The 13,431-nt window shown below is 31.8% G+C and overlaps 2 protein-coding genes and 1 non-coding gene across 3 annotated transcripts; 1 reads left to right on the top strand and 2 right to left on the bottom strand.

The window, feature by feature from the left end:
* Positions 1-1,605: 1,605 nt before the first annotated feature.
* LOC105107725 (Bifunctional inhibitor/lipid-transfer protein/seed storage 2S albumin superfamily protein) lies at positions 1,606-2,334 on the bottom strand. The gene is made up of 2 exons (XM_011001758.1): positions 1,938-2,334; positions 1,606-1,820 (listed from the first exon to the last, which is right to left on the bottom strand). The coding sequence occupies exons 1-2, from the start codon at positions 2,269-2,271 to the stop codon at positions 1,804-1,806; spliced, it is 351 nt and encodes a 116-aa protein (XP_011000060.1). The 5' UTR covers positions 2,272-2,334; the 3' UTR covers positions 1,606-1,803.
* A 6,027-nt stretch (positions 2,335-8,361) lies between these two features.
* TRNAP-AGG (transfer RNA proline (anticodon AGG)) lies at positions 8,362-8,433 on the top strand. Its single transcript has one exon. It is a non-coding gene; the product is annotated as a tRNA-Pro (tRNA).
* A 101-nt stretch (positions 8,434-8,534) lies between these two features.
* Positions 8,535-11,978, bottom strand: LOC105107724 (rop guanine nucleotide exchange factor 7-like). Its single transcript, XM_011001757.1, has 7 exons — positions 11,250-11,978; positions 11,040-11,156; positions 10,770-10,924; positions 10,104-10,178; positions 9,733-10,023; positions 9,291-9,647; positions 8,535-9,202 (listed from the first exon to the last, which is right to left on the bottom strand). Exons 1-7 carry the CDS (start codon positions 11,887-11,889, stop codon positions 8,705-8,707), a joined length of 2,133 nt encoding a protein of 710 aa, XP_011000059.1. The 5' UTR covers positions 11,890-11,978; the 3' UTR covers positions 8,535-8,704.
* Between the last annotated feature and the right edge of the window lie 1,453 nt (positions 11,979-13,431).

The raw sequence follows: 13,431 nt of genomic DNA, 5'->3' as shown, positions 1-13,431 counted from the left end.
GTCTATATAAAATTGTGTTTTTGTTAGGTAAGGAACTGAATTGGTTCAAACCAAGAGTGACTGATATCTTAACAAATCACGTATATAGTAGATGTGCGACCTATAGGTGGTGCATTGATTATATGCATGACCAATTGTCACACATGTAGTGCATGCATAACCATTATTTGTGTGCTAAAATATGAATTATTTTTTTAATTATGCTAATTTGGAAGAAAAAAAAATTTTATTTTGGTGTTAAGATTAATTTTGTTGATTGTTAACTATCATTATTGTTTTTATAATTATATAAAGTGTTGGCTTTAACTACTGTTGTTTTTGTGATTATATAAAATTGTGTTTTTGCTAGATAGAGAGCTAAAATAATTGAAACCAAGAGTGAATGATATTTTAAGAAATCATATATATGTAGTAGATGCATGACCTATAGGTTGTGCATTTACTATATGTATTACTAGTTATTGCATATATAGTTCAAGTACAACCATTATTTATGTGTTAGAATATTAATTATTTTCTTAATTATTCTAGTTTAAAAGAATTTTTTTATTATTTTGGTGTTAAGAATAATTGTTTTATTTATAAATTTACTTGCTATGGAAATTAAGTGATTTTATTAATTGTTGGTTATTATTGTTGTTTTTATGACTATGTGAAAAGTTGTTTGAACTATTATTGTTGTTTTCATAACTACACGAAATTGAGTTTTTGCTAAACCGAGAGCTAAAATAGTTGCAATGAAGAGTGACTATTATTTTAATAAATCATGCATGTAGTAGATGTGTGATCTATAGGTTGTGCATTTACTATATGCACAACTAATTATTACATGTATATTACATGAATAATTATTATTTATATGATAGAATATGGATTATTTTCTTAATTATACTAATTTGGAAGGGAAAATTTTTTTATTTTGGTGTTAAAATTAATTTTGTTATTTTAAATTTACTTTTTATGAAAATTAAGTGATTTTATTGGTTGTTGGCTATTATTATTGTGTTGATGAGTATGTGAAATATTGACACGATTATATGAAATTGTATTTTTGCGAGGTAGAGAATTGAAATGTGACACGATTATATGAAATTGTATTTTTGCTATTATATTTTTGCCAGGTAGAGAATTGAAATAGTTGAAACTAAAATTAACTAATATTTTAATAAATCATGTATCTGATAGATGTACAACCTATAAATGATGCATTTACTGTATGCAAGATCAGTTGTTGTTGCACCATGAAGTACATGAACAACAATTGTTTTTGTGCTAGAACATGAAACAAAAAAAAAAAGTCTTTGGACAGGGCTAACAAGTGAAAAAACTCCTAACTTATGGGGCTATATCTTTCCGAAGGTTCGTTAAAGTAATGGTTGTGAACAAGATTTTCTAAGCTGGGGACACATCCTACAGCACCATTTTGGTATTGATTAAATCTGAATATGATGTGGAATCTAGGATCTCGAAAAACCCATTTTTCTGTCATTTCCTTTTGCCCATACACATTCAATCATTTGGGGTTAATTTGGAGCGCTGTGTTGTTGGCATCTTGTTTCTAGTTTTTTGAGGGAAGAATAAAGAAGGAAAAAAACAAAACACAAGTCAGCCAATGTTCAAATCATAACATTACTGATTCTGCACACATTATTTAGATTAGATACATTCCACCCGCTAGCTTTTATTCACTGGAAGGAGAAGTAGAGCTACGTAGTTGCTAGTTACTGAAGTAGCAACCAGCTTTTAAGTACTTTTAAGTTCATGGTCGCTAGCTATGGTCTCCAATTCTGATGTGTTATCCCATCATGGAAGTGTATAACCTGCAAGAACAGCAATGTTTACCTTACGGGTGAGTAACGAGTGAATGCTTATAACTTAAAGAGGCAAGAATATAACGAATAAATCAAATGCTTACAACCAGGAATGAGCTGACTAACCTCCACACTTGTAACCCACTGGACGGTTGGCAATGTTGCAACGTTTGGGGATGGTAATGGCAATTTCAGTCTTGACTCCAGATGCCTTAGCAGTGTCTGAAAGCATTACAGCACAAAGACAACTTGGCTTCTGGCCCATTCTCTTCACCTGAAGGCAGCAACTGTCTGACACAGCAGCTTGCTCATCTTGTGCTGCTTCTGCACAAGGAGCCAGCTTCATGGCTTCATTGTCTGGGGAAGATTTTCCACATTCCCCAGCAGCATCAACCCCTCCAGCAACACTCAAAAGCACAAGCAATCCCAGAAGACCGATGAATTTAAGAGGAGCCTCCATATTTCTGTATCTCAACTATAATTATGAACAAATTAATTTTCTTGTTGTATGGGAATGCAATGCTCCTACTCCTATGGACAGCTTTTATACTGCAAGATGAACCTCAACTCGATGCCCAGTCCACTAATCAGAATGGGGCTAGCACTACAACAAGAGACAAATTGATATTATTGCAGCACTTGGCTTTGGAAAATTAGTGTTGTAAATTGTAGTTCTTTCCAGTCCAATCAAAGGTTGGTGATTTGGGTGCCATATCATCCCATTCCATTGCATATATCCAGATGTTACCATTTTAATGACAGCGCAAAACCTTTAAAGCTCATTATCCAGCCATCTCCGTGGGCCTCTAGAAGACTAGAACTCCAATTTTACCACCACCACAAAGCTCCCCTTTGAGCCACCTACCGCAACACAGACATGCCATTATCTTGGCCAATTAATGGCCATTACCTTTTCTAAACACCGCGTTCCTTCCACCCAAAAGCATGCGCCAAGAATTAAGAAAACTTTCAAGAAAAAATTAAAATTAAAACTGACGCTGTTGCTGGGGAACGATCCCTGGTCACCCGCCTGAAAGGCCGATACACTCACCACCGCTCATGAAGATTAAAATACCTTGAAAAATGTCTTGTACGAGGACATTAGAACTTACTTGGGAAAAATATCAAATACCTTGAAAAATGTCTTGTACGAGGATATTAGAACTTGGGAAAAATATGTTGACATGCCAAAGATTCTTGTATTGTTGAGAATTCTTGAATTATTTTAAATATCAAATGTCATTGAACATTAGATTATTCATGAAGCTTGGAATGTGATTCTTCTAAAAATTGGGAATTTTAGATGCTAAGGCATTCATTATTTATTTTTTATTTTTTTTAACTTAAGTACCCCATTTTACATTAAATTGATTATTTATTGATCTGACATATAATCATGCATTGATTTTTTGAATAATTATCAATCTTCTTATTGATTATGCTATCGGTTTTTCATTTTATCATTTCGACAAGGAGAAATTACATCTAAGAATTTAATTCTATACTAAGACAAGTAGTAGCTTCTCAAAATCAAATAAAATATGGGTTTTCAAAGATTTCAAACTTTAAAAAAGGATATTTATCCCAAGAAACACCACTTAAGAAGAACAATAAAATAAAAGGTAATTAAAAGAAAGAAGATAAATAAAGGTATAAATAAAATTGTAAGCAAAGGTAAATTCAAGAAAAAAAATTGAAAAAATAAATTTCAACTACCAAATAAATATTGATACAATGTTTGAATTCAATCTAAATATTTAATTTTAATTTTATAATAATATACAAATAACCTATAACAACAACAACTATTTTCCATAAAATTAAGAGAATACTCCATCGATATTTAAACTCTAATTCTATATAATAAAAAAAAAACATTTACTAATAGAATCATGGATAGTAACTAGTTGTTGAAAAACTTATTATTTATCATTTCTATTATATTGGTCATTCTATCAGTAATATAATTATCGATGGAGTTAGAAATAAAAAAAAAAACATGTAAAAAAAAATTATCAACATCATTTCATTAGTAATTCCATTAATGAGTATGAAATATCACTGATAAAAAAAATTATTTGTAATTTTATTAATGATTTAGTTTATATTACTAATAAAGTTAACTTGTCAATGATTTAAATATTTTTAAGAGAAATTCTAGTAATGTTTTTACACTCTCTAGAACTTTTTGAGAGACTTAATTCATTAGTAATTCGATATATAATTGTTAGTGGCAAAATTTTATAGTTGTTTTCCAACTCTTTATGATGGGCTTATTTTATCGGTCATTCCATATATATTAACATTCAATTAATAATTTCATCAATATTGTATTTCATATTTTATTAAAAGAATAAACTAAAAACAATAGAAAAAAATTAAAATAAACAAAAAAGAAAATGAAATTAAAATAAAATAAAATAACAAAATATTTATTATTAATTTAAAATATATCAACTTGAATACAACTTATCTAGAAGATAACAGTTAAAGGAGAAGGAGGAGAAGGAAGATGCCTAAATTCACTCATCTCATAATAAAGTTGGGCCATTTTAGTACTAAGTTAGGTTGTGTAAGTTTCAACTTATTTTTGCATAATTGCTTGTATGGTAGAAGATTGGGAGCTTGAACCTAAAGGTGAGAAACCAAGAGTTGATATATTATATCTTATTCACAAATCCTCAACTATAGTATTTGACATACGGTAAATCTAATATTCATCAGCTCCACTAAATGATCGAACCACAAATTCGAATCGATTCTTAGATAGGTCAAATAATCGTCCCTGTATATTTCTTGTAATTGGGTGTTATATGTTTCATAAAAAAAATAGTAATAAAAGTTTTTTTAAAATAATAATAACTTATAAAAAAAATTATTGAAATCCAACTTACCATGAATTTATAAGCTTGGCTATCCATAAGCTACTAGACTTTTTTTTATGGTACTTATTTTATATACGAGTTTCTACAAAAAGCTCTATTGATTTGGATGAGTCTAAGAATCATAGACTAAAAAATAAAGTTATGGTTAGTTAAATATTTTTATATAAAATGTTTTTTTTTAAATATATGTGATAAAACATAATATTACTATCCGCTGCGCATGCAAAACAGACAAAATGAATCTATTGGTGTGTATGGTAATTCAACCATGAATCTCCAAGTTTTGGTTCCTCACACTACACTATGACTACTATACAAAATGCTTAGATATCACGTGTTAGATATAAGCTTTTTAGATAAGTTCTGACATGTGCGAAGGTTTAAATTCCCTTCACATTACCTTGTCTTCCTAACTTGAAATATCTAAATAGATTGAATATGTCTATATATAACTTAACATATGTGTTTCTGGGTTCCATTGAATACTAAAAATTCACCCTATTAAACAGCTTCCAAACTTCACCATAAAAAAGATACACCATAACTGCATCCACCATATCAAGTGAATGGTGCTATATCTATTCATAGTGGTTTTTAAAGACATGAATAATATTTATAGTTTAGGAGTGATTTGAAAGTATCTTAGTTTTCTATATGTAACAAAAGTATTTCCCCTGCTAGTTATAGGCTTATACAAAGAATGCCCACAAGTTTTGTACTATGTCAAATTTGTATTTTCTAAGTAGTACAATATGCATAAGTTTGGATACATGTGTTAATTTTCTAATACCCAAGACTAAGGGATTTCATCTTGCATTTAGCAGTATATAATTTCTTTTTCAACCTATTTCCTCCAAGTAAAATTCTTCTTGCCTATTCGATGAGTCTTTAACCGATCTCACTTTGCTCATGATTTGATTTGATGGTAAACACGTGCAACAATCGATAATTTATAGTGATTTGTGCACCCATCCCATAATGGTTCATCAAAAAAATTTAAAAGATTAAAAAAAAACATTCATTGCATTTGCATTTAGTTATTCATCAATGATTAAACATCCATCTCCAACACCTTGAGTCATTCCTCTTGCATTTATAATCATACTCTTATAACTTTTACTATTATCATCTAGAACTTTATGCACATTGCTAGAACTTGAACTAGAACTAACAATTGACTCAACCATTATTTCTACAATGATCTTATAAGAAACATATAGTTCTTTATGCGTAAACTAATACAAGTATTTATTCATAAATTCTTTTTGTAGAAAAAGTATTATAACAACATCTGGATTGAATTTACACCTCTTATATGAACGTCTAATGTTGTCTCTACTAAATATTTTTTTTAGATTATATAGTATATAATTAATAAAACTTTTAACTCCATTACAATAATCCATTATGTACAACCCTTTAGGTGTAACTCAATACATCTTAGAATGATCATTCATTACTTACATGAAACTTACATAAAATATTAATGAAAAAATTTATTAATTTATAATGTGAACTAAACTTATTCAATCTACTTTTAATAATATCTTTACATCTTTATCAATTTTCTTCAAAAATTATTAGTTTAATTTGGCATTCCCATTGTGAGCAGGAATGACCCTTCTAGTTATTTGCATGAACACACACTTATATGATTGATCACTTTTCTTGGTTCATCATGAAAATTTTATGATATTATACAAAATTCTAATGTAAACCAAACTTTTCCTTTGTTGATAATCCTATGAAGTCCTAATTAAGCTAAATAACTTTGTTAGTTTAATTTAGCGTTCCCTCTCTAAATAGAAATAAACCTTCTTGTCATTGGCACGAACACAAAGTTATATGGTTAATCATTTTTTCTTGGTTGATCATGATTTTTAGTCATCTAGTTTATTATAATCTAATTTTCTTGATTGATTAGAACTCTTCAAGTTTGGTTGGTTCCAATGCTCACAATGAATTATAACTTTTATTTTCATATTTAATTATAAATAATAATTATTTTTATTTGACTAACATGTAAATGCTTATTTTTTATATAAACAATAATTATTTTTATCAAGTCGACACATGTATGAATATTTATTTTGGTATAAACACGAATATATAACCTTGTTTTTCTTAATAATAAAACAAATAGTTTAGGTAATGAGTGCATGTGTACATGTGTATTCAACACAATATGCTTGTTATTTAATTTGTTAAAAGATATGTTTTTTGACTTGATAAATATAATCTTATAAATTAAATTTATTATTGATTTCAACAGGTTAATTTAAAAAAAGGATAATACGCGCGTGCGTGTGTATTGTCAAATTAGATACTATTTAATAGCAAAATAGTAAACCTGCTCGTTTGTCTCGTTAATCTTTCCACTGTTGAATCAAATATAATTAGACAAAATTGCTAGGTTTCTATTTTAAAGATTTAACCAAATACAAGTATCACGTCCTCATCAATCATAATGATTTAGGTTGGACATCCAAGAAGCCATGCACCAAAGGCTTCCTGCTACTTAAAAATGTACTTGATGATGTATTGTGCATACATTATTTTTTATATTTTTATTAAAATATAAACCAGATTATTAATAGAGAAACACCGTAAAAGAATATTAATTCATATAAATCATTTATTGGTAAATATTTCAAATAGATGCTATTGTCAGTTATAAGTAACTCTATTGTGTAGAAAAGAGTAATTATCATGCCTTAAAAAAATCATGCAACCCCATGAATTCAATGTCCAGTGAGGAAACTGAATTGTAATTACAATATACAAGTTGATACATAATGTTTAAAAGGGAAAAAAAAACAATATTAGACCTTAGGTTGCACTTGTTAGGAGGTTAAAAAAATGGAGAAATGTTAAGTTCATGTTTGGCAAAGGGGGTGAAGTTTTAAGCGTTTAAAAAGGTTAAAGGGTGAAGTGCTCAGAATATTGAGTTTCCCTACTCTTTACAATCATGCTGTGCTTTAAAAAAAATAAGTCAACTGAGATTCTAGGATTCAAGTTGACTCATCAGGTTTTTCAAGTTCTCTTTGGGTTCTTAAATAATTGGAACCTAATTGCTCATTTTGGGATCACAAAACTGTCTTTGTAACAAAATTAATTCCGTTAAAGCTCCTAATGTCACTAAATTGGATATTTACTGAGGGTTTACTGAAGTGATTTTAATATATTTTGCCCTAATCATGGATCAATCAAATTTAGAAGTAATACAATTGCTAATAATATTTTGAGAGCATAAGCTTTTCAGATTTTTGTATTTGAGTCTCTATTTTTATTTATTTCATTAATGTTTGCTAACTTTCAAATTTTTTTAATCAATTCCTTTTGTAAGGTTGAAATGCTAATGTTGTCGTTAAATTGACACATGGCACACTAATATATTCATAGATTAAAAGTGAATTTTTTTTAATTTATTACTAATTAAGTATTTTTTTATGTTATTTAAATGTTTATAATTTCATTTGTTTTAATTTAAGTGTCTTAACTTTCAATGATTTTATTTTACAAGATAAATAAATAAATAAATAAATGGTGGTGAGTATTCCTTTATAGTGTGAATTTGTATTTATAATTTTTAATATGTGCACAAGTGGAGAATATGGAATGAATATATATATATAAATAAATAGGTTGTTCGGAGGATCATCAAAGGGCATTTGGTCTAGTGGTATGATTCTCGCTTAGGGTGCGAGAGGTCCCGAGTTCAATTCTCGGAATGCCCCTGAACTGCACTTTCAAATCAATTAAAATTTGCCCTTCTTTTAGTGCGTGTTCCGGACCAGTAAATGTGCTGCTCAGTTGGGGATGGGTCAATGAAGGAAAGTTCAACAACAAACAAGAAGTTCATCACAAGGCTTGAGCAGCATGAATGAAGCATTCAACTCATTATCAATATAGAGATCTCGTTGCTACTGAGATTTAAATAACACCATCTATGGGAAAAAAAGAAGAAGAAGAAGAAGACATGCACAAAAGAGCTAGCAGCAGCTGATTTTAACAGATATCAGAAAATCTGTTCTCGGGTGTGCTGATTGTTTCTAATATAGACCCGAAAGATTCAATTCCACTTTGAGAAGCTGGGGTGTTTCGAATCACATTGTCTGTTCCCTCGATTGTAATGCCACCATCCCTGCCTTTTGTATCAATACTGAGATAATCTGTCAAGACCTTTTTCACGCCTAAACCATGCTGAGGAATTTTTCCACTGGTCATGAAGGGCGATCGATCTCCCTTTACAGGGCTTATTCGTTGCCCAGGTGAAAAGCTTGGTGTGGTGAAAGCTGTTTTATATGGACTGTTTGAGGCTGGGACTGAGTATGGGATTGTTACACTTTTGTGAGCAATCACACTGACTTTAGAGATTGAAGAGAAATGATCCGAATGTTTTGTCAAATCATCCACGTAGAGCAGGTCATCAATTCGTGCCACAATATTGAATGCCAAGCTCTCTAGAACTCTTGAGTAGCTCTCCAAAATGGATTTCCCAACATCCTAAGAAACCAAGAGAACTGATTATGAAATTGATATTAACAGACATTCATGATGATAAAAATGTTTCATTGGGCTAAGAAATCAAAACCTTGTTGTATTGGATTTTGCTCATATCTAAAGTTGTCTGTGGAAGACCAGGGAATCGCTGCTTCAGGCAAAGCAGGAGGCTTTCTGCTCTATCAGCAAGCAAATCCCTCTTGTCTACATCAATCATCAGCTCCTTCATCAATTCCCAGGATGACTTTGAACTGGAGCGATTTGTACCATTGACAGGTTTAGAATTGGTCCTTTTGCGCCACATGTAGATTGAGGCTTCCACTCGGTTCGCAAGTTCTATAGCTTGAAGTTCGGAAGACAAATCTAGGCAATCCAGAAGACATTCTGGGTAAAATTGATCCGAAGAGATACATCGATAGATGAGGTCTCCTAAACTGGCTTTTCCATTCTGAAACAAAGTTTGGGGTAACAATTTTTAAGAAACATGTCTTTCTGATATCAAAAATTGATTCATTGATCTAAGGTGATTATACCTTTGGAAGAGCCTCCATATATGATTCAGGGATTTCCATATCAGATATAGTGATGCTGTTGATAGCCATAGCAGCTTTCAATATTTGGTTTGTAGAATCACGTTTGTGCTGCAACTGCTTTCTTGAATTTTCATGGAGGCCTCCAGGAGGTACCCTAGGCACAGGTAGCCACCACTTCTCTTCTTGGCGCTGCAGGGATCTTCGGAAAGAAGCTGACCCATCAGCATCAGGGGCCAGGATCCCTTGGTCTATGTACCAGAACTCAGTATTGTCAAAACTATCTAAGATCTCCTGCATAAGAAATTCACATTCAGAATGAACGCGTGACAAATACTAGCATTTATGAACTAACTAGTGTTGATGAATCTTACAAGAAGCATGTTATCCAATTTGCGCAGAGCTGGAAGATTTATGTAAAGATCCGATCTAGGCCTGCAGGTCATAACCTGGATCACAAGTTCACAACATTAATAAAAAAACCGAGAGAACACATTCCAGAAATCACTCATACATTTGAGCTCTAAAGAGAATTCCTCTCTCCAGCCTTTTGCCCCCAATAACAATAAAAAGAATGTTGTCACTCGTTCTATTGTCACATGGAGCTGTTCACTTTTAAACATCCATGGGAATGAGATTTTTACATGTTTGAAAATAGGATTCCAGCTACAAGTCCATTAATCACCAGGACAAACAAAAAACGGGGTCATTAGAACATTACTGCAATTAATGGTATGGCCTTAATTACTCAAATCTATTCTATTGAAGTTAGCTTCTATTGACCAATAGTTTCCCAACAAACCATATTGAATTCCATTCTGAACAATTATCAATCTGTTGAACCAACAGTCTAATTCAAAACAGAAACTCAATATTCGAATTTGTCGGATTTGCAAAGACTTGAAGCATGGCACAAAAGAGAAAATTGAAAGATATTCATGGCTGGCCACATTAACCAGGGTCCGTAGCAAATGAAGTGGAGTAGGAAATGTGTCTATTCAGAAAAATAAAAATAAAACCACACACATTCACAGTTATACCTCGAGCTTGCTCCCATCTGGAAATGTCTGCCAAGAAGGCATCAACTCCACAACGTGATCACTCACACAAAGAAACCATTCCATCTCTCTTCGCCACATTGCTTTCTTCTCTGGTGCTAGAGGCTCCAATCTCCATAGTTGCCCGAACAAGGTAGCTGCAAAATTGAGCAGAGAAAGAGCAATAACCATCAAAATAAAAGCCATTGCGTACTGTAAGAAAGTAAACTGATCAATAATACCGAAATAACCACACACGCTCAAATAACTTACCACATAGATTAGTAATGGCATTTGATATAGCCAAAGCTGTGCAAACCCCATTTCCACAACCAGACATATCTTCTCCGAGCAGCAATTTTGAAAACCTTTCCTTCATCATCTCAGTCTCTATCACACCGTAAACCATACTCATAACATTAAACACGTTATCACGAACTTCAAAGAGTAAATATAGAAGAGGAATAAAAAACTAATCAATACCTGAAATTGAAGACCCTTGTTTCTCCAACTTCCTATCATCGAAATGGGATTTTTCTTCATCATCAGTTGTACTATTGGTACTTGTGCAGTCATATACTTCATCTTTCTGTAGAGGCCAACCCAATGTACGAGGAGAAGATGAGCCCTCTTCAGAGCTGCTATGACTATGCTCCCCATGCCCTGTGTTCTCAGAAGTTAAAAATTCAGAACTTGAACTGCTTTCTCTACCCTTGTCTTCAATCAAATCGCCAAATGTCTGGACTTCACCTTTCTTTTCACCAAAGTTCGTATCTTTCTCTCTGTTACATTCATTACTCTTCTCAATCAAACCCTCCATTTCTACTTTCTGTTCTTTCAGAACCACCCCAGGTGAATCACAAAAAGCAGAGTTGTTCACTACCATACCATTAAACTGCAGTCTTTTCAAGCAACACCCATTTGAGAACCTAGCTTTGCAATATAAGTTTCTAAGAGATTTTGAGACCCAGAAGCCCAATAGAGAAAACGATTTCAGGTTATTGGAGCTTCTTCTTAGCTTCACTACTACAGGCGCACACAGCTTGAGACTGTAATGACAATGTTGCTCTTCTTGTTGGTGAGCTGTTTCCCTTTCTTTCTGGTGGGTGAAAGGTCTATCCATAAGGTCTTAACCATTTCTTCTCCAGTGGGGCAGAAGTTGGAACATGGAAACAAGAAAACAAAAACTAAAAAAAAAAAATCTTTGGTTATTAAATTGGAAGTGTAAGGGAGCTTCCTATATAAACTATGTGTCCTGTGTGGGGTGAAGCTAGTTATGATTACTGAAACTTGCTCTAACACATGACATGAAAGAGACAGGAAAAGGCTCATCCTTCACGGCGATGATTCCATTATTTTTAACTCATTTTTTTGTTTTGAAGAACACAATAAAATACGCTTCTTGTCTTGGCTTGGCTTTGGCTTGCTTGAACAAGGGTTAAAAATGATAAGTGCATTAATAATTCCGACAGTTGGGTTTGAAAAATGCAATAAAGTATGGCCATGGGAGCCGTGCAAGCAACGGATCAGTCAATGATGGTCTCCTAATTTAGGTAATCAAGGACAAGAATATCCTCTCGTTCTTTTGCTTAAAAAATCCGACCTCGTTATCCTTTCAAGAAAGAGAATATAGGTAGCAATATTAATTTAGCTATCGTTAATTTACCATTTGCTGAAGACCACAACTTCTAGAAATGAAACTCGAATATTTTGTAGAAGAAAGCAATACATGTTTATCTAGGAAATGGTATAATGTTACGTGTTGATTACCCCACTGTAAAATGTGAACATTGGTCGTTAGGCAAAGTCATTGTCTGTTTCTAAATATAGAACTGTCTTTTGGCCCAGTAAACACACATGACTCCCCCAGGTACACAGGACTCCTCTAAGTAGTTTTAATCTAGTCTGCGAATGCTAGTTGTTCTATGGAAATCTCCATCGTTGGCACCAAAACGAACAAAAACTAAATTTGTGCCTGCTATTGGCAACCACAGCTTCATGTTGTTAAAAAAGATCGGATATGTTCTGCCTTCAAAGCTGATTACGTAACGAATAAAGATCAGAGTTTTAAGTCACAAGGTTGATAAAAAACACTCTAATGTTTTATGAAAATTTTGTAATTCAGTAACCCAATCTGAAAAAATAGTCTACAGGATTATTTAAATATAAAAAAAACATTCTAATTAGTGAAATTTTAATTAAATTAACAATTTTAATCTAAATGTATATGTATATATATATATAAACCTCAAATACACAATAAAATTAAAAATAATCATAAATAGTAACTTTTAGTCATTGTTTGAAGGACTTGCTAACTTCAAATAACTAAAAAATTTTAAAGTTATAGATAATAAGACCTATAGAATTCTTTTTTAAAATTCCAATCACATCTAACAAGCAAATAAAATAATATGATAATTTTTATCAAATTACATGTTTATACACTGACACGACCAAAAAATTGATATCTTCTTCCAAGTGTAAGAGTGTCGAAGTAATAAATAACCCGGCAAGATCGAGGTCGAATCATAGGGAGGTTGATTATACAAATTATAAACAACAACAATAGTAACACCAACAACAATAATAGTAATAGTAGCAATAATAATAATAGTAATAGTAGTAATACTAATACTAATAATAATAATAATAAAGAAAAAGA

This window comes from Populus euphratica, unplaced genomic scaffold (genome assembly GCF_000495115.2).
Source record: "Populus euphratica unplaced genomic scaffold, PopEup_1.0 scaffold167.1, whole genome shotgun sequence".
Classification (NCBI taxonomy): domain Eukaryota; kingdom Viridiplantae; phylum Streptophyta; class Magnoliopsida; order Malpighiales; family Salicaceae; genus Populus; species Populus euphratica.
This window is presented reverse-complemented; position numbering and strand designations above follow the sequence as displayed.